Here is a 24,043-nt window from a genome sequence, read left to right on the forward strand (position 1 = left end):
CAGCTTCATGGCCAAAGGGGGATTTGAATCCCAGGAACCCAAGTCCTAGCCCAGAACTATAACCACTATACCACACTGCCTGTCACGTTGCATAATGGGGGAAGTCCCACTGGGTGCACAGAAGCCCTTGAGCATGCCAAAAGTTAGTGTCTGGATTGTGACCCATCGGCTCTACAAGCTAGAACAGTGTTTTGCTTTTCACTCCAAAAAATATAACTCTGTTCTATCCACTAACCATTCTCTAGCAATCACCTTCCAAAGCCTTTGCCATGACAAACTGATCAGTTAAAACACAAATTAGAGATAGGCAAACGGAAGAATCGAGGGCAGGTAGACACAACGCAATCATTACCAGATGCTGCTGCCTTTTCAGCTTGCTGCAAGTTTTTGAGTGGTTTGTTATTTTTATTATTATTTAATATATTTGTATACTGCTTAAAACAAAACAACAAATGCAACACACACACACACACACACACACACACATATATATATAAAAACAAACAATTAAACTGAGAAACTACAGTATGAGCAATGACAATGTTAAGTGCTCAAAGGAGACTATGAAAAAGGACATACTTTAGTGTAAATGCTCTCTAGACAAATAGCTCAATATGTGGTGAAATGTTCCTGACTGTAGCTCTTTAGATTGCATATGAGGTATAGTACAACTGATGGCTCCTCCTGGGTAGGTGGAATCATTTATATGAAAAACTAGTGCGTCACGTTACCCGAAAATTACTAAATTTATTTCCCTGACAAATTCAATGGGTGATAAGTTCAGCTGGCCTTCAAAAATCACTTTAAAACCCTTCCAATTTGTGCTAAATTTTAGTTACCATGGTTGCAAAAGTGATCCCATGCACATTTAATTGGAACATAAGAACAACTCAGCCAACTAGATGCTCATTTGAAACTCACAAGCAGAACCTGAACACAAGAGCACTCTACCCACCTGGGATGCCCAGAAATTGGTATTTCAGGTGCCTATCACCTCTAATACGTAAAGGTAAAAGGACCCCTGACCATTAGGTCCAGTCATGACCGACTCTGGGGTTGCAGCGCTCATCTCACTTTATTGGCCGAGGGAGCCGGCATACAGCTTCTGAGTCATGTGGTCAGCATGACAAAGCCGCTTCTGGCAAACCAGAGCAGCGCACGGAAACACTGTTTACCTTCCCGCCACAGCGGTACCTATTTATCTACTTGCACTTTGATGTGCTTTCGAACTGGTAGATTGGCAGGAGCAGGGACCGAGCAACGGGAGCTCACCCTGTTGCTGGGATTCGAACCGCAGACCTTCTGATCGGCAAGTCCTAGTCTCTGTGGTTTAACCCACAGTGCCACCCGCGTCCCTATCACCTCAAATAGTGGTGGTAAAACATAGCCATCATGGCTAGTAGAATAGAATATAATCACAGAGTTGAAAAGGACCACGAGGGTCATCTAGTCCAACCCCAACAATGCAGGAATCTTTTGCCCAATGTAGGACTCAAACCCATGACCCAGAGATCAAGCATCTCATGCTCAACCGACTTAAGCAACTTTCCTAGTATGTTTCGGTAACAGTATCCAGTGGGCTTAATCATCCTCAAAGTTGATAAAAGTTATTTTAAGTGTTACACTTAATCATAGACCAAGTTGCATTTTAGCAGAGGCTCTTTCCAAGAGCCCAGAGAGTTGCAACCCCCTGTTGAAATTACGTTTGGAAGATGCCATCTTTAGTCAAGAGGAGGCTTGTTTTCAAGCCTAATCATAGGGTGGGACCGTCTCTTCTCATATGAACTGACCCAGACCCCGCAATCCTCATCTGAGGCTCTGCTTCATAGGCCTCCTCCATGAGAGGTCCAGAGGGCGGCAACATGAGAAAAGGTGTTTTCTACAGTGGCTCCCCATTTGTGGGATGCTTTCCCAGGAAGGTTCGTCTGGTGCCTTCATTATACATCTTTAAAGGTAAAGGTAAAGGTACCCCTGCCCGTACGGGCCAGTCTTGACAGACTCTAGGGTTGTGCGCCCATCTCGCTTAAGAGGCCGGGGGCCAGCGCTGTCCGAAGACACTTCCGGGTCACGTGGCCAGCGTGACAAGCTGCATCTGGCGAGCCAGCGCAGCACACGGAAACGCCGTTTACCTTCCCGCCAGTAAGCGGTCCCTATTTATCTACTTGCACCCGGGGGTGCTTTCGAACTGCTAGGTTGGCAGGCGCTGGGACCGAGCAGCGGGAGCGCACCCCGCCGCGGGGATTCGAACCGCCGACCTGACGATCGGCAAGTCCTAGGCGCTGAGGTTTTACCCACAGCGCCACCCACGTCCCTTTATACATCTTTAACTGCCAGGCAAAAACATTCCTCTCTAACCAGCCTTTGGCTGATTGATATTCTACAGCATTTTAAATGTGTGTGGGGGGGTTGCGGGGGGGTGTGTGTTTTGTTTCAATTGGTTTTTGTTCTAACTCTTTATTTTCTTCTTTTATCCTGTATTTTTATCATGTGAACTGCCCTGAGATCTTCAGATGAAGGGCCGTATATAAACTGAATGAATTTATGATTCACTGCATTTATATCCTACCTTTCTCTCCAAGCTCAGGGTAGTGTACATGGTTCTCTTCCTCACTGAAACCCCACTGCAACCACATGTGTTTAGGCTGAGAGGCAGTGACTGGCCAAAGGTCATCCAGTGAGGTTCAAGGCTGAGTAGGGTTTTGAACCCTGGTCTCCCAGGTCCTAGTCGTATTTCAGGGAGAGTGGAAAGTTGCAGCATCATGTGGTGCCCAGCAAGAGTTCTGCTGGTTTGCAAATGAGCCCACGGATCCAAAAAGAGTGGCAACCCTGCTTTATTTTGATTTTGTATTGAGTGTTGGTCTGTACTTCCAAATGAGCTGACTTAAAACAATTAAATCGAGCACTTATATTTAAAATCGAGCATTTATATAATGATCACTCAGATGGTATCATAGTTCATGGGATTTTATTTTTATTTTTTTTAAAAAAATCTAGCTCGGAAATCAAGCAGGCATTTCTATGAAGCATGTATGAAGGCTAAGCATTTATGCATTTTGAAAACAAGTAGCAGACATCTATCAAGAAAATAACTGGAGGTAGTTAATGGAAATGCCAGAGATATTTTTTCTCTTCCTGGGAAATATCAAGAAAAAAGATTTTAAGTTAACATACTATCTTTCAGGGCTGCAAAAAATATTATGTGTCAGGTGTATGAAAATATTAAAATGTACTGGGATTATTTATTTAATTAACCTTCCTCATCATGGATAAAATGGTTAAAGGAGGTTTAGTACTGTATGCACTCAGAACTGAGATAAAATAGCAGCCCTTTATTGTTTCCTTGAAGAAATAGGACACAGATTACTGAATTTCAGCATGGAAAAATATTTTCATTATTGCAAATGGGCCACGATGTACAAATTCTATAGAAATTTAACACAACACGTCTAAATTTTAAAATTAAAAAAAAAACCAGCGTCATTAGACCTTCAAGTCACAGGACCACTCGCTGTGCTCTTGCACACACCTCGAAAGGCGAAAACAGCTTTTTAGCAGGTGGCTCTCATATGCTGTGCTGCACAGCAGAACCGCTAAAAGAGAACCCAATGAACAGCTAAAGATGACCATACACATGTTTCTCCTATTAAAGAACACCAGCTGGGTGCTGAGCGTTGCCTAGCACACGGCTCCGATACTGAATAAATGCTTAGTAGCACCAGCAGTCACATGACTCCAGGACTCTCTTGACTTTATAATGCTATAACACTTGTTCTCTTACCATCTATCACTTCCTTGCTGATGTCAAAGCAAGCCTTACATATGCACACATTTGTGAAGGCAATCTAACAATATCACATTCTATATACTCTGTATTTAGTTATTTCGCTAACTGCTAATGGCTCCTGACTGGAGTTAACCCTTCCAATGAAATTCAGCCTGGTAATAGCTCAGGTGGGACTCATTCCTTCCCATTTCACAAACTGCCTGCAGTGAAGCAATTACTATCAAATGGAATAAGCTGACACAATTCTGCTTGGAACTTGTCTTTTTACACACACACACACACACACACACTTCCAAACTAAGGTGCACAGGCGACATCTAGCGGTCAAAGGGAACAAATAATTAGACCACAAATGGACCATCAGACACGATGCAACATTGCATTACTTATTTTAAGGTTAAGCAAGAGTGCAAAAACAGAGCATAGGAAGGCAACCTGAAATCTCCTGCAGAATTAGGTCACATACTATATGCCTTTAAAAGAAGAGAAATGAAAACCATTTTCGTATCACAGGACTTGACTGAGAGCCTGCTGGCACGGCACTGAAATTAAATCCTAAAAACCGCCTTGGGTAAAGTCTTGGCACATAATCCCTTTGAAAATTGGCAATTTTCTTTTCTGTCGTCCCCCCCCATCCATTTGGAACAAACACTGAGGTGATAAAAATGCTTAATTCAAGTGAACACACATAAATACATATAGTAGGAATGTCCAGCTTTTTAACCTTTCATGCTCCACTCATTCTAAATGTTGAAACATTTAATAGCTATCCCTTTGGGTTTTAAGAGTGATCAGCTAACTGGATATCTGTTTTAAAGCGTACAGGTATTTTTAAAAATGTATAAGGGAATTTAATAAAATAAAACACATCGCAAGCATCTTATAAAATGTATACTGTGACAAAAAATTGTGCCATCTGTTCTCGGGAAGCCAATAATGCTTATCTAGGTTGTTTGGGGACTGAGTGTGGTTCAACAATAGTGAAAGGTAGCACTCTGCACATGTTCAACAGAGTAGCATACACCTTTTATTTTGGGCCTGGGTGTGCTTCAACAAGTGGGAGAAATGTAGCACTCTGCACATGGTCAACAGCATACGAGTAGCAAACACCTTTTATTTTGGGTCCGGGTATGCTTCAGCAACAATGAAAGGCAGCACTCTGCACATGTTCAACAGCATGCCGGCGAACATTGATTCTTGCTAGTGAGCTTTAAGCAGCCGAAAGGAAAACTTTCCTTTTCCTGGTCCAGATCCAACTCTGCTGTTAATCCAACTCGGTGTGTTTTTTAGCGTGGTGTTAAATTTTAATTGGAAGGTATACAGAATGTGTGTGTGGTTTTTTTTAATGAAGTCAAAGGGAGGAGCGGCTTCCTTCCCACCCACCCGCATTATTTGAGTTGGGGATATGTTGACGCTTCTTCGCGCCCATATCAAGGTCGGCTCCCTGGAAGCGAGCTTGCGCGCGTGCATGCCCAGAAGGGGAGCCAGGGACAAGGCCAGACAAGCGGCTCCTCGGCGTTGCAGGCCGCAATTGGCGACGGAGAGGCGGGCCCCGAAAAGACCGGCGGCGGCGCGGCGGCTCCTTCGTCACGCGCGCCAGGGCCCCGGTTGGCAGCGGCAAGCATTGGCGGCGAAGGTTAGTATGGCGCCGGGCCGGGCGACTCGGCCGCGCTCCGCCGCTACGCTTTGCCGGAGCTCCAGCTCTCCCTGCCGGCTGCACAACCGCGGAGCTCGCAGCCCCCTCTCGGGCCGAGCAGCAGCAGCGGCAGCACATTGGAGAGCGAGGTTGGCGAGCGGACGTCCCTTCCGCGTCACGCAGATCCCAGACTTGCTGGATTCCCGGGCGCTTTGCAGCAGCGGCTGTTGGCGTTGCTGCTGCTGAACTAGCGCGGGGAAGCAAGCCAGCGCTGACGTTTCAGCCTCTCCCCCGCCACCTCTCAATCATCTGTTTACCCCGCGTGGGAATGCGATGGCGTGCGCTCTGCGCATGTTCGGAGACGCTCTTTTTAATCACGTGGACCATGCTTTCCGGGAGGGGAGCCTGCCGCTAAGTTGGCACAGAGAGGAGGGGAAATGGTTAGAATGGGAAAGCGCTCAAAGGGAAAGTGGTGGACGCCAGGGGTCGTGGGTGTCTGGAGAAGGTCTCTTCTTAATAGCAGAGAATGCTTCTTCAGCTAAAAAGGATCAGATAGCAGCTAATACCAAAAGGCCCTCTTCGAGAGACTCTAGAACAGTGGTTCCCAACCGTTTTTTGGCCATGCCCCACCTAAGCATCTCTAAAATCCTGCTGCCCTGTCCCCCCGTTACATATAATGCTTTTTATTTTTTAAAAAAGTGAACTATTCACGTGGAGGAAGCCTAGAAGACCATTAAATTGGTCTAAATGTTCTCGAATTCCCCCCCTTAAAAATCAAATTGCCCCCCTGGGAGCAACCACGGCTCTAGAAAGTGCAAGGTGGAACAGAGTCCTGCTGGGATGTTTTCTGCCCTCAAAATCCAAACTTATAGCCAAGCAGTCCTGTGTGCCCCACAGTCATATTTACAGAGGCTTCCTGAAGTCTTTCTGTCAGCTCTGCTTGCCCACCACAGGTGCAGATGCTACAGCAAGTCACAAACATCAGTATGACGAACAGGTACCATTCTTCACAATGCCGGGCTACATAGGCATATTGGAGTCCTGTATGCCTGCCAGTAACCTGCATTTATGCTGCTCTTAGAGCCTTCCGGACAGGTGTTTATTGTGGGGTGGTGCCCCTCCTTCTGGCGCATCGTTTTCAGACACCACATAATATTGACATAAAAATGGCAGCCTGTATTTTTCCTTTACTTAATCCAGATTTACCTTTTCTATAAAAGACCACTACCTTTAAAAAAAGAAGAAGAAGCTATCCACTACTACAGGGGTCAAGGAATCGCAGTCTAAAATGGGTGTACCTGGGGGTTGGTTAGGTTGGCCCCCACCAAGGATGTTAAAATTGCACCTCTCTACTCTGGCTCCGTCACAGCAGCCCTGTGGGGCCCCCTCCCCAGTCAGATGGCATTACTAGCTCTTTGCCAAGGTTGCAAAGGAGCCTAGGTACACCTGTGGTCTAAACTACCAAAATTTCTGTTCCACAGCTGCACTGAAGGAATACTTGGAAGGACTTCCTCACTATACATGCACCAGGTTTAAACCTCTAGGAAACAAGAAGCTCCATGCCTTCAAACTGATCAGTAGATTTCCAGTACTCAACTACTTGGAACAGTGTTTTTGTCAAGTGTCAGTATCAATCTTGTGAATACATTCCCTTTCTCTCTTGCTTGTTATGTGAGAACACAGTTTTCCCCCCCATACCAGCTTCCTACACAAACCTATTTGTCAACACTAAATAGGAAGGATGCAAAATTAGATAATACAGTCCTTCTGTATGGTAACAAGTCTTGGATTATTATGGGTGGAGGTGGGGATACTCTCTTTGCAGCAGGGAAATCGTTGCTATATGGAAGATCATTTGCTGCAGCAGTGAATAATGAAATGAGGATTTTAATTCCCGCCCCTCAACATAAATACGTAGAATAATTTTTATGTACAAAGGAAAAATGTTCAAGGAGATGGAGCATAAAGAACTACTTCCATAAAATTGTTTGCAATTTGTAAAGCAGATAGTAGAACATAACTGTGTTTTCTCAGCTGATACAGACTTATTTTCTATGAATTCAATAAAAGAGACCGCTCAGCATCCAAGCACTTTTGAATCTTTTGATTCTCTCAGCACATGCATGCACACGGATTCATTGTTACATTTTAACTAAATGGATCCTGGTTTATTTTTACAAAAGGGAAGCTTCAAACATTAGGTTAAGTATTTTTTTGCTAGAATATGTGGTTGTGTTGAAGGTAGAAAGCTAGGAAATTGGGAGGGGAAATCAGTTTGGCTGCAGTGCTATGTACACCTGGAACTTACTCCCATTGAACTTTGTAGGACAGACTTCTGAGTAGACAGGCATAACACTGTTTGAAAACATTTTGAAAGACTGTTTTCTGTTGTTCTTTCTCGAGACAGGATCTTTTCTTCCAGTCTGATGTGCTGAGGCATCCCATGACTGCTTGCAGTGTGGATATATACAGCTGAAGAAACAAAGGCGGGTTCTTGTAAAGATTGCACAGTTGTCATGCCTCTAAGTCTGTTTTATCTTTGTTTCTGCCTAGAAGAAACGGGGGAAATGAAGGTCACAGTTATCCCTCAACTGCTTTCAGTTGGATAAAATAGAAAGAAGCAGAACATGCAGCTTCTATCACCTGTCCTCTACCTTCTCAATTCACTGATTATAATAAAACTCTGATTTACTTACTTTAAAGCGGGGCTGAATTGTGACTTAACTGAGACCTGGTTCATGTAAGAGATCTGAGCATGCAGCAAATTCAAAGCCAATTACTTCTGACTTTGTGGAAAAGCTTCCATTTAATTACAGCCGGATCAATTCTCAGTGTTTGATGAAGCGAACAGACAAAAATATCAGTCGCGTGTTGAAAAATTGATCTAACCGCAAGAGAAAAGCAATTGGACAATGACTCTGTTGCACAGCCAATTAAAGTGTAGTTTGATTTTTCTGTGTGCTGATAACCAATTTGGGGGGGTGTGGCTCATCTTTTAGAAACTGACCGAGTAGTAGTGTTTGTAGGACCGATTAGACTTTTGAGGAACTAACCATAGAAAGAGGAGAAAATATCATACTAATCAGTGCAATACTACCAAGTAATATGCCACCTTATTTACCCCTCATGCGGAAGGAAACTTTGATATTGAAAACAGGCCCATCTGTTTACCAGCAATTCAGGGGATTTGAGAGATCTATTGCCTTAGCGTAGCTTCAGATGTTTGGGGGCAGGAAATGGGAGAGTCATAGATGCATCATGTAGGTTCAACTTTGGACATTCTAAACAACCATGAGAAAGGAAGGCAAAACCTTTGCTTTTTAAGAACGTACAAAGTAGCCACTCTTAAACCAACCTTTCCTTTGTGTAGTATTGTTAACTGATTTTTGCTAATTTTATCTAACACTGCTTTACTCTTATGTGTTTCCAATGCAGCTGAGCACAAAGGGCAAGATCCAGCTCACGTCAAGCACCTTTAAGACACATCTACTTCAATTGGAGTGTTTTGGTATGTTTATGCTATGACATCTACTCTTTCTCTTATCAGTACGAGCCACATAGTGGCATGAGAATATTTAGGAATTTTGAATAAACAGAACTAAGCTAAAGATCTATTAGTTGTATGGCTTCCCCCTTTTTCTTTCGTAGTCAGCCAAACCTCAATAAGCAAAGCTAATCAGATCAGCTTATACAGAAATAATGCATTACATTTCAATGTCCCACTGGCAAAACTAGTGCCATAGATTTTGTCAGTGCTCTTTTAGAGTGTTTACAGTGATGTTTTTAAATAGCATAATAAAAGAACTGTTTCTTTTTATTGCTTTTTATTTTAACCATTGTCCAGTTTATCTGGAGGCCAAGTCCGGTGCTTGACGATTTAGGCATGAATTACTCACGATTCATTACTGCAGTCAGTGCTGCAAGAACAGCATCTCCGATAAGGCTCCTCAGTAAGTACATATTTTGTCACTCGAACCAGAACCTCTGATTTTCCTCAGGTTGTTCGTATGATTTTATAGGTGTAGAAAGCAAGAGCCCAGCTGAGTTGACCTCCTTGCCACTTTATGTGGGCAGCATATAAATGAGCTCACTAAACTATCAGCCTATGTGGTTTGACACCACAGGTATGCAGAGCAATAACAGAAGGGCCAGCTCTCTTTTCTGAATTGTTCCCCCGCCCACCACTAGGGAGAGGTCATGGCTCATTCACACACTTCATATGCAGAAGGCCCCGGCTTTCTACTAATGTTTGTAGAGGTTTCTTTTAGATTTTCATGAGCTTCTTGGCTATACAGTTTTTCCATTTTTCTGCATTTTACTTTTGTTACCTGCCCAGACAGCTTGGGATAGAGTATGTAGGAATTCTAAATAAATAAAATGAGGAGGGGGTTAAATGAAGGAGGGGGTTAAAAGGAAGTATCTGCTGATACAGGATCTTAAGTTTCATTCTTCTCTTTTTCTTTTCTTTTACTTTAGCTGAATTGATGCAGAGGTCTCCTCCATCACTGATTTCTCTGGCTGGAGGGGCACCAAACCCCAATACTTTCCCCTTCAAAACTGCAAGCATTACCATTGGAGATGGAACAACGGTTGAAATTGGGGAAGACTTGATGAAGAGAGCTCTCCAGTATTCAGCCTCTGCGGGGTATTTTACAGATTTCGTGGATCCAAGTAGTGTTTTTGAAATAGCAAGAGGAGGGTTGCAAATGAATGCTGGCCAGAGAGGCACAGTCTCCCATTCTCCTTTGTGCAAGTGCACAGAGTACCACCACAGGAACCCTCTTCCCTGTTGCTGGTGAAAATTTATACGAGTAGCAAGGGAACAGGGAAGTGGCAACTCTATGGCCTTGGATAGGGTGCCCCTTGTATCTGAAACAGCACCATAAGATCAGGCTGTAAGACAGTGGTGGCTAACATTCCTGGCCAGGCAGCTGCATCCATTCTTGTTCTCCCTCTCCCAATTGCTTGAGGCAAAAATATTTTCAACCAAGATCTAAAGTTAGATCAATAAAGGATGAGAATCTTGAAAGGGGACATGTAATGCATTATTATGAGGAGCTTATTGATGCAACGATTTGAAAGAGAAATGTTTGCTTAGCATTCCAGAGCTATTATCCTGGCTGAAGGATTTGCAGAAGAATCTTCACAACCCTCCAACTGTTGAGTATCAGCCTGAAAAGGGGAAAATGGAGTTGTGTGTCACCACCGGCAGTCAAGAAGGTTTGAGTAAAGTAAGACAAAAGCAATATATGTTGAAGGTTATGATAATTATCCCCTGTTTTCCTCAATGCGGTGCGTTGTTACCTTGCATTGCAAAGATTCAACTACTGGCTGGTAGATAAAATACACTAATATTGACCTAATATCTTAGGATCCATACAGATGTACTTTTAATATGGTGTCAGCATAGTTCTTACCTCCTAAGCGGTTAACTCAGCTTTACCATCTTCTAAGGATTCCTTTGCCAACTGAGGTTGCAGTCCTAACTCAACTTACTGGGGGCAAGCCCGGGTGAATTCAACAGGACTTCATTCTGAGTAGGCAGGCTTAGGATCGCACTGTGGGAAGTCTGCCATGCCACTTTTTCAGAGCTCTAGCTGAAGAAGATTAGATACATCTGACAAGAACACGGTGGCAACCTGCCTTTTTTCACAAGCAGGACAAATAGGAGCTTTGGTGTGTGTGACTTGCTTCTGGAAAATAGCACCGAGGGAAGTTTAAGTTCCCTTCTCCAGCACCATGACCGTGTTCCAGTTTTTGCCTGCTCCCTCCCTCCAGATCATGGGTCTCCTTCATCTCCTCTAATTTGGTCCTTGTGATTTGTTAACATTTTAATAGAGATTTTATTATTTTTCTCATTGGGGTTTTTTTTGGGGGGGAGGGGTAAGCCATCTTGAACTTAGGCAAGCCTCCATTTTCAGAAATCCTAAAGGCAAGGGAAGAAGAACCAAAAGCAGCCAAACTGCCACATCTTTTGCTGGCAATAGTTTCTCTTCAGCTCAGTATTAGCCTGCCTGTTTGATCCAAGCTGCTCTGTTCTCAGGGCTGGCCCTACCATGAGGCAGCATGAGGGTGGCGCTTCAGGCGGAAAATGTAGAAGGGCAGCAAGCCCTGTGTTGTGTGCATGTGCTGTGTAACTTGTCCTGCAGCCACTTAACTAAGCCACTGCCTTGGGGTGCACTGGAGGATGTTGAAATAAATTTCAGTGGTCTGCTGAGCTTTTGAACCTCGAATGGAACTGGGAGGAGGCAATTTCTCACCCTTTCTTTCAGGCAGCAAAATGTCTTATAGCAAAACCTCAGCTATAACTGCCCACACCTTTGTCTGTCCTCCTCTTGACTCCATCCAGGCTTACAAACACCCAGGCAGAGGAGGAGGAGAACAGTGATGGTGTCTGCAGCTACCCAAGTTAAGAACATCACCAGCATCATTTCTTATATGTAAAAGCACCAAGAATGTCCTAGGCACATCTGTAGTTAGATAAAAGTACACAAGCCCTGTTCTCAGGAGGCTGTTACCATTCCACATTGCTGCTTTTAGAGTAGAATTGCTGCATTTCACATCATAATCTATGCAGTTTTGAAACTGACAAAGTAATTGTTCTTTATTAATAGGTTGCATGTAATTACAGTGGTACCTCAGGTTAAGTACTTAATTCATTCCGGAGGTCCGTTCTTAACCTGAAGCACCACTTTAGCTAATGCGGCCTCCTGCTGCTGCCGTGCCGCTGGAGCACGATTTCTCTTCTCATCCTGAAGCAAACTTCTTAACTTGAAGCACTATTTCTGGGTTAGCAGAGTCTGTAACCTGAAGCGTATGTAACCCGAGGTACCACTGTACTGAATATGTACTGTTTTGGCCAACGACCCGTGAAACAGGCAAAGTACAAAATGAGCATTTTGTGCAATATAAATAAGGGGCTGCTTTCTGGTTTTTCGGTCCATTTTGTTACCACTTATATTCTTAGGAGCACAAAATTGGACTGTGATAGTACAGTTGAGTAGGATTTTATGTGCCCTAACTTTGCTATCCATTTAATTAGCATTCATTTGTAATGTGTTATGCAAGGTTGTTGTTTTTTTCCTGGCCTGGACATTATTGAAAGGGTGAATGTATATTTTTGAGGGGGCACCCCCCACAAGTTTAGCCATAATTCACCCAATGAGCAGTTCTCTACTTCCCATAATACTTTTTTTCTATCTTAGAATCAACTTTGGTCTACAAAATAGCTAACTCATTACTACCATAAGGCACTTACTGTAGAAGTAGAGAGAAATATTAATGGTACACAGAAAGTCTTTCAATAATATATGTTCTATATTTTAAACCTGTAGGTATTTGAAATGCTGATTAATCCTGGAGACACAGTCCTTTTAGATGCGCCCACCTATCCCGGGACACTGGCAGCTGTGAGTATTCCATCATTCTGGAAACCTATGACAGTGGCAAGTGCTGGTATAGTTCAGATCTTCACCTAAAAACAAGTGGGGTGGAATCTACACATATATTTTTTAAAACGCTGTGAAAATGCTTTTTTAAAAAAAGTTTTTTAAAATATATTGAATTTTGCATTAGCTCACTAGCACCATCTAGGGTCACATTTGCATAATGCACTTAAAACACATTAAGACATTATATTAGCAGCTGTAAAGCTTGAGTCCTTGGTTTGACTCTGACTGCTGCTTAACAGTGGGCTAGAGAGGTTTTTTTAATCCTTTCCTGAACTCTAGCCACATCTGTACTAACCTTTTAAAGCACAACAAAACCACGTTGTAAAAGCCACAGCTTCCCCCCAAAAATGCATGGAACTGTAGTTTTGTTAAGGGTGCTGAGAGTTGTCCCTTTCCCCTCACAGAACTACATTCCCAACAGTGGAAAGAGGAGTTGATTATTATTAAACCACTCCGGGTAATTTTCATTGAGACAACAGCACATAGGATCAGGAGGTTTAACCCCATCATTGCTGCTGTACTTCTTTTGAAAATCCTTCCAGCAGCTGTTACTGGCCTCTGGAGGGAGTCACCCATTCATCCCAATGGGAGATTTTCTTTCAGGTATAATTGCAACCACAGGATGGTGGCGGCAGAATTTCGTCACATTCACAGTTTAAACCTCCCCTTGCCACCCACTGCAGTCCTAATGAAATCCACCCCCTTTGGCTACTATTGCTATTTTTAAAAACCCTGACATGATTACTGGAGACACATTTGGTCTGGTATCCTGTATACACTTGTCTATAGGAATATAAGAAGCTGTGTTATGCTGAGTCAGGCCATTGGCCCATCCAGTCTACTCTGAATGGCAGCAGTTCTGCGGGATTTCAGGCAGAGCAATTTCCCAGCCCTGGTCAGAGATGCTGAGGATTTCACCACAGACCTCCCGCCTGTGTCCACTGGGACACAGACCTTTCCCGCTGAACTCAGTAGAACTTATTTCTGAGTAGATGTGCGGAGGCCTGTGCTGTTAGCATCACATCTGGTTTCTCCACACATTCCTGTTCATGGGAGGGAACTGTGTGGTGATAACTAAATGGCGAGCTTTCATGTGCAAAAACTGGCTTTGCGGCTCTGTAGTTTTAAACATGTGCCTCGTGCGTTTAGATGAAATACAGTAATGTATAATAGCCGTAGATGCAGAGAAACGCTGGGATAAATCTTGTTCCTGTCAATATTACATACAACAGTTCAGCCTTCCCTGATTCTGCAAATCATTGTGGTGTCTGGATGATTTATGGTTTGACTTAGTGTGTTGTTGGCAATATTTTTTCATTATCCATTCCAGGGGGGGCCCAGTATAAAACTTAAATGCAGCTGCATTTCATTTATGGCCTAATAAATGAAGGGCTAGTTAGTGCAGAAAGAGAAATTGCAGACTCTTTATTTTAAACCTCAGCTATAACTGCCCACACCTTTGTATTTTCCTCTGGTTGCTCTATTAGCATTATTGAAATTTCAGACCTGTTTCTGAATACCTTGCGTTTTGGAGCAATTATCCTTTCTTTTGTTGAGGCAAGTTATTTATGGTTCCAGCAGTTTCACCCGATCGGGAATGAGAGATAAGACTATGAACTGCTTTTCACATTATGTGATAGAAAACCCAGCTTTGCTCCCAAACTTTACACGTAAGAGGAAACTGCGTCCAGTTCTGGGTCTCAGCTGTCTCTTACGTTTGTGTATCGCATTCTTAAGTTGTACATTTAAAAAGTGTTAAGAATGCATCTATAATGGGTGCCAGAGGTGAGCAGGGCCAGAGGCAAAAGTGAATGAAGTAACATGTGCAAATTTCACCTTTGTAGTGTGGACACAGGTTTGTACACACAGTTGCCACACACCACTGTCTAACCTCCATCCAGACAAGCAAGAAGCATTAAAATTCAAGGTCACGTTCCAGACAGGCCCAAACTGTGGCCTAGGGAATGTTCTGAGGGCCAGATAGAGATGCCTAGAAGACCTGAGGTTCCCTGTGCCAATCTATAACATTTAAAGCGTGGCGCAACCATGCAAGCCAGGTTACGTGTGACAGTTGCGTCTCCATGTCGTTGCCATTTTTGGAAGGGATGCGATAAAACTCTCAAAACCTGAAAGGTGAACCTCTCCACATGGACAGCTTGGTGTGCTTTATTTGTTTATATAGAGATTTTTATATGGTTTTCTGGCCTGTAAATCAACCCTTATGTTGTTTCCATGTCTCACCCCTGTCTCATTTGTTTCATAGATGTTCTCGTTACTACTGTGGTGGCGAGCTTGTTATTTTTAGTTATAAAAGCTTGCATTCTTGGGCATAGAAAAAATTGGTGGTACAAGGTTCATTTCGAAACTGAGTACGACCAGACCGCAAATCAGTTGTATAGCAGGATATGCTAAAATGCTCAGAAAGGCCAGTAAGCATGCAGATTCACTTCCCTGTGATACATGAACACATTTGGCTGCGGTTCTGTGCACATCTATTAGGAGTAAGCCCCACTGAACACAGCAAGACAGACTTTTCACCTCATAGCACCCTCAACTGTTCTAAGTAGATCTCCTGTTTCTTGACGATCTCTGTCTATTCTCCCTCACAACACCTTATTCCAGGGATGCCCTCTTAGAATACATATGTAGCACCATCTCTAGGTCTCTCCAATTGCTTCCTCAAAACACAATTTCTGTGATTCCCTTACTTCATTGTTTACACGCAGTATGCAACAAAATCTCAGTTAGCTGCATTTGCTCACAAAGGTCTCTTGTTGCCCCTGCTTTTCCCGTTCCCACCACTCCACAGTAATATTTTAGACGGGAAATAGATGTGGGGGTGCGAAATGCTCTGTGTCTTTTTTGCTTAGGAAGTATATTGCCATATACACTGATGTTTCTTTTAATGGACAAATGATTACAAAAGGTAACCTAAAGATTAAGGTTTGGACCAACTTCTGCTCATGAACGGGTCAACAAGTTTTCAAGCTCCACAAAAACCACAAAGTGCTACAAAGGATTTCTGCTTCTGCAAGCAAACTTCCCTTTTTCCTCCTCTCCCTGCTCACTTTCTGTGCCCTCCACAAATCTGCGCCAGAAGGCTGAAGGAACCCCCAGAGCAGATTTAAACTCCTTGCTCTAGTGAAACTACTTCACAGGATACCATCCTATATTTTATGGTCTGTTCCATGTGATTTAAACCCTCGGTTTCACTATACGGTATACTTTATGGCAGGCATAGGCAAACTCCGGCTCTCCAGATGTTTGGGACTACAGTTCCCATCATCCTTGGCTACTGGTCCTGTTAGCTAGCTATGATGGGAATTGTAGTCCCAAACATTTGGAGGGCCGGAGTTTGCCTATGCCTGCTTTATGGTGTTCCCCTCCCCAACACCAAGTGTACATGCAGCAAACAGAGTGTGATACCATGTGTGATCAAGCTGTGAAAAGATGGAGGGAAAATGTAAACCCAAAAGGTGATCAGCTGTTCAAGAATGAGCTTTCAGTGATTCTTAATTAATCTGCTTTCTTAAAGATAGGCTTCCCTTACATGACAGCTAGTGGGATATGGGAATTAGGCAGTATAAAGATCATTTTTTTGATTGGCAGCAGGGATGGGGAACCTGTGGCCCTTGAGAAATTGCTGGTCATTGACCATGGTGGCTGGGGCTGATGGGTGTTGGAGTCCGACAGCATATGGAGGGCCACATGTTCCCAATCCTCAATTTATAGGTAAATAGGTACCATTAAAATGCTGTAGCATGTGATGCAAAATGTCTTGCCTAAGTAAACGCTCTTCATTCTTGTTGTCTTCTATTATAAACCAGCTGAGGCCGTTGGGCTGCAACATTGTCAATGTTCCCAGTGACCAACATGGCATTATTCCAAAAGCCCTGAAAGAAGTTCTTTCCAGGTGGAGTCCAGAAGATGCCAAAAAACCTAACAGCAGCCTCCCCAAATTTCTCTACACAATTCCTAACGGTGGCAATCCTACTGGAGCCTCACTGACGACAGACCGCAAAAAAGATATCTATCAGGTATATTCATTAAATGCGCATTTAATGTCACTGCTCTGGCAAATAAAAAGTGGGGGAGGTGGTTACACATCACACAAACCTGCTGGATATTATGTCTCAGGTACTAGCAAAATACTAATAAAGAACATAGTGGAGAACAGACCTCTATATTACAGGGACTCTTGGGAGAAGTCAGTGCATCTTGGTACATCCTCTTCACAGAGATACAGAAATCTGCTCATCTGTAGTGGTTGGTGGGATGGAGAGGGACACTTAACTGATCTCCCATCCCTGGCATTGGGGGGCAGCAGAGAGATCAGTGCAGTGAATATGCACTGGTAGGAATGCCATATGAATTGGTTTCACCAATTGGTTCCACCAGGGCATTTGCACCAAGCCAATCTTCCTGCTGTCTTACCCGCTTCCTCTCAGCCACAGCAGCAGCCGTGATGTGATGTCAGGTAAGCACTGCTGACCACCACTGCTGCTGTTAAGATCCATCTGTGTGAAAATCAGACCCTGAATGAACCCTCCGAGACTTAATGTGATTTCTGAGAGTAATAAAAGTGGCAGTGCTGCCAGTAGATGTGTTGTTTGGTCGTGATTGTAAACACATCAGTTTCTTAATTCTAGGAGAGTTCAACAAGGTACGTAATTTGTTTGAAGCCTAGAACGGTTTGGGACTAGGTCATTTGAAGCCCCGCCACCGCCATCATATCCATAAGAACTTGCCTGGACCTGAAGATCAAACTGAGAACCGTTGTTCTCTGGCCTGCCATGTTAACCACCCTGGGAGGTAAAAGGGGCAGGGCCCTTTCAGCAGTGGCGCCACACTTGTGGATTTCCATCTCCCAATAGCTGTGCTTGGTTCCCTCTCTTGTTGCCTTTATTTTTCCGATAGTTGTATTGATCTTATTGCTGACCCCTCCCCCATATATGCTTTTAATCCGTTGTGTGTGTGTGTGTGTGTGTTTACTGTTGTTTTTGGTTTTAACATGTTTGTTGTAAATTGCCTTGTGATGGATCATCCTCAAAGATGGGACAGAAATATATGAAATGCATGTACTGTGGTGCCAATGCGGTTGGGATGTAAAAAGGGTTTTCTTTCCCTCTTCTAAGTTCCATGTTTATCTACTCAAGCAAATACAATTTTTAGAAGACATCTGTTGCATGTGGCTAATGACTTGCCCAATTAGCAGATATACTTTTAAATCTGTGATTAAAGCATTAAACACACTCATTTAGAGTCTGGCATACTGCACTCTGATCCTCCTGACTTCCAGCCACTCGAGCCTGAAAGCGTATATGGATTGCTGCTACCCAGACCAATTTTCTTAATTAGCTTCCATGGAAAGTGCTAACCTGCATCCATATGCTTTTGCATGCCCTCTCTCCATTGGAATTAATTAGAATCCCAGCATTTTCAAGAGATGCGGGTGCGTGTGAGAATGCACACAGATCTTAGGATCAGGGCAAAAATCTCCACTGCTTATTCATAATTCCATTTGAAACTAAGTTTGGATTCACCTGACACACCTGAAGACTACTTTGTGTGATGGTGTAATGGCTTAAAGGGGAACCATTTGGGGAACAGAATGTTTCTGATTTGATTAAACATTTTATTGCACGAATGTGTCAGTGGGTTGTTGTTTCTCGCCCCTTTCAGCTTGCAAGACAATATGATTTCCTTATAATAGAAGATGACCCATATTACTTCCTTCAGTTTGAGAAGGTGAGTTTTCAATTCTGCTGTGCGCTAGCATAGATTTTGCTCTCTCTTCTAACTTGCATCCTGCTGATACCACATTACTGATTGTATTTCGAAATGATATTTCCCTATTCTTTCCCCACTAAGCGGAAAGTTATGTTCTCATCATGGCATTTGCAAAAGTGCAAAAATAAAAGGATGTCATGTGCCTCATTTTTGGCAGTAGGGATGGACAGATCAGTCCATGTCTGGTTCATATCAGCTTAATGTACATTTATTCATGAGCCTGTTCCATTCTGTTTACACATCAATATACATTTTTTGAAATGCACAAATTCACATTATTGAGCTTTTTTATTTTGTATACAAAATACACATATTTTCACCTGTGGATGACAGAGGTCTTGAAGTGGGCAGTACAGCTATTCCTGCAGCTCACAGACAGAAACACTCAGAACTCGTGACAGAATACTTTGCTCCTTCCTTCCTGTTGAGGCTCAGACCATTTCCTGTCTAAGCTTAGAGCACATCCTGTTTGGGATCTCTCTCTACCTCTTCTTCCTCAGTTCCTCTTCCTCTTCTCCTTATCCTCACTTTTTTGCCTCTAGTCCCCTTCCTTTCTCTCTTCATCATTTGTGTCTTTTGCCTTTTCATTTGTGTCATTTGTGTCTTTTGCCTTTTCCTTACCTATCTATCCTATTAGATAGATAGATGATAGATAGATGATAGATAGATGACGATAGATAGATGATAGATAGATGATGATAGATACATTAGATAGATAGATAGATAGATGACAGATAGATATACAGACAGACAGACAGACAGACAGGCATGCGCGCACGTACACACATCTTTTAAAAAATATTTTTTTTACCTCATCCCTCTGTTGCCTTTATCCTCCACCCAGCTGACAGAAAGGGCTTCAGTCTTCCAACTAGCTCTCCTGCATGGGTAAAACCTGTCCATCCTCATGTTCCAAAGTGGTTTCTAGCAACAAAAAGCCCATGGCTTGGTGGTATTTGCAGTCAGTGCCCAGTCATTTGGGATTTTCTCACCATTGGCACAACCCTTATTTTTGGCTCCTGACAACTGGAAAGAAGAAATCTCCAACCATATACTGAATTCAATGGCTCTGGCAAGTGGTGAAAATCAAAATGGCCATAGTAGCAGCTGGGAAGTGCTGTCATCTCAAACGTTGCCATTTCTCATGCAGACAAACAAGATGCTTTCTGGCAATGAAGGCATGTGAAAGAATGTGGGACTCTGACATCAGGGGCATGTCTGTGTTGCTGCATAAATAGGTTAAAAACTATGTACGTTTTAAGAGTTGGAACCAACTAAGTTCTTCTTGGAGTAGAGTCATTGAAATGAATAAACTTAAGCTAGTAATGATCTATTCATTTCACTGGGCCTACTTTTAGTAGAACTAACCTTCCACAATGTATTATACACCCCTCTTATACTTCTGCTTATAAAGCACTGGAATTCTTGTGTTAACTTTTACTAACTAACCTTTGTGTTCTTTCCACAAGCCTTGGGCACCAACATTTCTTTCCATGGATATTGATGGTCGAGTTATCAGGACGGACTCTTTCTCTAAGATCCTCTCATCTGGGTAATATCGGTTTTTCCTTTCTTGACCATATGCCCCAAAATGGAAATGCAATGATGTGGGTTCTGAGCTTGGGTTTTCCAGCCACACACTGCAGAAAGAACCTTAAACTATTGGTATAACCACAGGGGACACGGGTGGCACTGTGGGTTAAACCACAGAGCCTAGGACTTGCTGATCAGAAGGTTGGCGGTTCAAATCCCCGCTATGGGGTGAGCTCCCCTTGCTCGGTCCCTGCTCCTGCCAACCTAGCAGTTCGAAAGCACATCAATGTGTAAGTAGATAAATAGGTACCGCTCCAGCAGGAAGGTAAACAGCGTTTCCGTGCGCTGCTCTGGTTCGCCAGAAGTGGCTTAGTCATGCTGGCCACATAACCCGGAAGCTGTACGCCGGCTCCCTCGGCCAATAAAGCGAGATGAGCGCCGCAACCCCAGAGTCGGCCACGACTGGACCTAATGGTCAGGGGTCCTTTTACCTTTACCTTTATAACCATAAAAGAAAGACGGCTTCTCGCCTTCCCCATTAATTTTATTTCACTTACTTCCCCCCCCATCTGCCACTCTGTCCTCCCTCTTGTCAGTTACTGAGAACTAAATTCTGCTCTTTTCTAGAGAGTGCAAGTACAGCAAATGCTAAGCATTCACCTGAGCTGTCAAAAGTTCCTTAGCTGTAGGTGCTTGAACTCCTAGGTTCTTCTCCAGTTTCTGTGGTATTGTCTCATTTTCTTTCTACTTCCTCTCTCATAATTCTCTTCTATGTATTGAAAGTCACGATAAATGTCAGGAGCAAAGGAAGGTATTCCAGCACAAATGCATTGAATTGTAATTACATATTTAAATGATGAAAATTTACAATTTGAATTAATTGTTGTTTTTTTACATAGACTAAGGATAGGGTTTCTAACTGGTCCCAAGCCTCTCATCGACAGAGTTATTCTGCATATTCAGGTTTCCACAATGCATACCAGTACTTTCACGCAGGTAAGAGCCAACAAGGTTTCTAAAAGTATATGCAACAACTGTGGAAAGCTTCATTGTAACAACATGAGGGTTGGGGCAGCTCCTGGGGTGTAGATTTGTGGGGTGCATTGGGAGAGAGGGGGGACTATTCCATTGTGCAATTGTGCAAGCAGAAATCCTTACGCTGACAGAACATTCACATTGCACAAATTGGATACCAACCAATGAGAAAACCATTATGTAAAATTGTCCACCTTTTTTTGTAATTTCAGCATAATTTTCACAAAGTTTGCACATGCGTGTGTGTAGATAAATAAGTGTAATTGTCACGTATTAGCACTACTTTTAATTTATTATTAAAAGTAATTATGAATTAAGAGGGTTGAGTTTAATTTAAAAAGACCTTTTAAGCGTTTGGAGTCTGTGGTGTTAATTAACAACACAGAATGTTATGGGAACTAGAGCTTTTTGCAACTAGCCCCTTGTCGATTCAATTTCTATTCCTTTGAGTTAGCAACATAATTGAGAAGGGTGGAAAGGGAAATGGCAACACACAAGGGAGCGGTACATGCAGTCTCTGCTTCTGGGCAAATGAACACCGCTTAAAACTTACACAGCAACACTGGGCCTAATCACTTTGACAGGGTTATTCTGTAGTTGTGGAACACCTTAAGAACTGGCCATACGGATTTATAGAGATCAAAAACCTTGGGGAGAGATAAGAATAGCTGTATCAGGCTTATAGGCTCACCATGCTGGCTTTAATCTCTGCAATATAATGTTGTTCGGAGTTATGTAGTTTTATTGGTGTGAGCCTCCCTGAGCTCCACTTGGGAAAGAAGGGTGAGCCATAAATGTGAAGCAATAAATAACTAAATAATAAATTAAAGGGGTTAAAGGGAATTTTGGATGTAATCTTACATAACTTCCCTGACAGTAAGGCTCACTGGACTTACTTCTGAGTAAACACGGCATGCAGGTTTTACAATACCTAGGCATTCTAGCTTGTTTATTAGTCTCTGCCTGATGAGATATTTACTCTAAGCTTTACTTCCATAGCTTATGATAGCCCAGCTTCTTCAACAATGGGGACAAAAAGGTTTCTTGGACCACGTAGATGGGTAATGCATGTATATTTTACATTACTATGTTGTTGTCATTTTGTTTTCACGTTGGGCTATTTTCCAGTAGCCCAAGGCTCCATGCTTAAGACTTTCAAGGAAACATGATTAGAATCAGGGTTCTACTTCTGACAGTATCAGACATAACTGCTGCATTTTTTATACCAGGCAGGGCTGTACATCATGACCTTTGGAACGAGGGCAAGAAATAAGCCACTCCATGAGTGGCTAATTATAAACTTAAGGAACCGTGCGACTGCCAAGAAGGCTAGGGATGTTAAGACAGCTAGTGTCATCCAGTTTGCCTCACAAAGCAATTTGTGTGCAGTGTCTAGCGCAGGCAAATAATTACTTCATTGCTCCTACTTTTTGTATTTTGTGCATCGAAGAGCATATACTCCAGTAGCTGTGTTACGAGACCAGCTTCATTTGGCTCTTCCTTTCTATCTATCCATGAATTTCCATTAGAGCTGGCCAGGTCAAGAGCTTTGTAACTCCAGGAACTGACGGTGTCCTCCAACTTCTGCATTCTTTCCCCCCCTTCCTTTTATGTCATGTCTTTCTAAATTGTAAGTTTATTTGCGGGCAAGGTTGCCTTTTTTGTTACTGTTTTTATTAATCTTACATAGGTTGCCATGGGAGCCTTTTTTTGCTGAAGAGGGAGATAAAAATATTTAAATAACATAAAAGTGCCATGGAAACATAAAACATGTACAGTGGTACCTCGGGTTACATACACTTCACGTTACATACGCTTCAGGTTACACACTCCAATAAGCCAGAAATAGTGCTTCAGGTTAAGAACTTTGCTTCAGAATGAGAACAGAAATCGGGCTCCGGCAGCGCGGCAGCAGCAGCAGGCCCCATTAGCTAAAGTGGTGCTTCAGGTTAAGAACAGTTTCAGGTTAAGTACGGACCTCCAGAACGAATTAAGTACTTAACCCGAGGTACCACTGTATTATTTTAAAACTGGCCAATTAATAGTACCATTGGAAGAGCCTCACCTTGCCCCAGTACAGACACACACACACACACACTTGTTAATAGCATACTATAGTGAGAAGCATATGTAGAGACCTATCGGGGGGGGGGGCGGAGTGTGAGCACAGTATTACATGGCGCCAGTATTTGCATACTTAATGCTATGAACATTAAACATTCAAAACGGAGATGCATACCTATACGCTATTTACATCTATTGAAATCTATGGCACCAAAGAGGATATGCATACACAAAGACCAGCCATGTAGTTTTAACATATGTGCCCCATGAGGACTCTCTACATGTCACTCACCACTGGATTTAGGGATTTTTCTCTAAATCACCACTATATCCCACCTGCCTGCCCCTAAAAAGCACTGACAAGAAATTTCATTTTGTGTGATAAGCCACTGCACGCAGATGAATGGTGAGGGACTAAAACCAGCTTCCACATTGCAGTCGCCATTTTGTGTACACTCCAGCCCTTGGTTTGTAACAGATTTCTGTTTCATTTATAAACTCATACTCTTCGTTTTTGCCATCAGAGTTTTAATGATGCGAAAGTTCTCTTGTTGAAATGGCTTTTCCCCCAATGATGTTTGTATTCCAGTGTGGTGGACTTTTACAAGAAGCAGCGGGATGTGATGCTTGTGGCAGCAGATAAGTGGCTAAAAGGTTTGAAGACAAGAGTAATATTTGAACTGTAAACCAATTGTTTTGTTCCTGTATGTGCCATTCAGGGCCGGATTTAGGTTTGATGAGCCCCTAAGC

The 24,043-nt window shown here is 42.9% G+C and overlaps 1 protein-coding gene across 3 annotated transcripts in view; it reads left to right on the forward strand.

Annotated features, from left to right (window-relative positions):
- AADAT (aminoadipate aminotransferase) overlaps nucleotides 1-24,043 on the forward strand; it is a 38,609-nt gene that overhangs the window by 8,732 nt on the left and 5,834 nt on the right. Inside the window, exons 1-12 of one of the 3 annotated variants that reach the window (XM_053402844.1) lie at nucleotides 5,388-5,420; nucleotides 8,856-8,928; nucleotides 9,265-9,370; nucleotides 9,897-10,065; nucleotides 10,519-10,651; nucleotides 12,755-12,829; nucleotides 16,699-16,908; nucleotides 18,554-18,619; nucleotides 20,131-20,213; nucleotides 21,094-21,190; nucleotides 22,229-22,290; nucleotides 23,883-23,947. In XM_053402844.1, the coding sequence (XP_053258819.1) occupies nucleotides 9,304-9,370; nucleotides 9,897-10,065; nucleotides 10,519-10,651; nucleotides 12,755-12,829; nucleotides 16,699-16,908; nucleotides 18,554-18,619; nucleotides 20,131-20,213; nucleotides 21,094-21,190; nucleotides 22,229-22,290; nucleotides 23,883-23,947 (1,027 nt within the window). In that variant the 5' untranslated portion in view covers nucleotides 5,388-5,420; nucleotides 8,856-8,928; nucleotides 9,265-9,303. Of the gene's footprint in view, nucleotides 1-4,936; nucleotides 5,421-8,855; nucleotides 8,929-9,264; nucleotides 9,371-9,896; nucleotides 10,066-10,518; nucleotides 10,652-12,754; nucleotides 12,830-16,698; nucleotides 16,909-18,553; nucleotides 18,620-20,130; nucleotides 20,214-21,093; nucleotides 21,191-22,228; nucleotides 22,291-23,882; nucleotides 23,948-24,043 lie in introns of those variants that run through there. The other 2 variants (XM_053402842.1, XM_053402843.1) reach the window with 2 other exon arrangements.

Source organism: Podarcis raffonei, chromosome 9 (genome assembly GCF_027172205.1).
Source record: "Podarcis raffonei isolate rPodRaf1 chromosome 9, rPodRaf1.pri, whole genome shotgun sequence".
Lineage (NCBI taxonomy): Eukaryota > Metazoa > Chordata > Lepidosauria > Squamata > Lacertidae > Podarcis > Podarcis raffonei.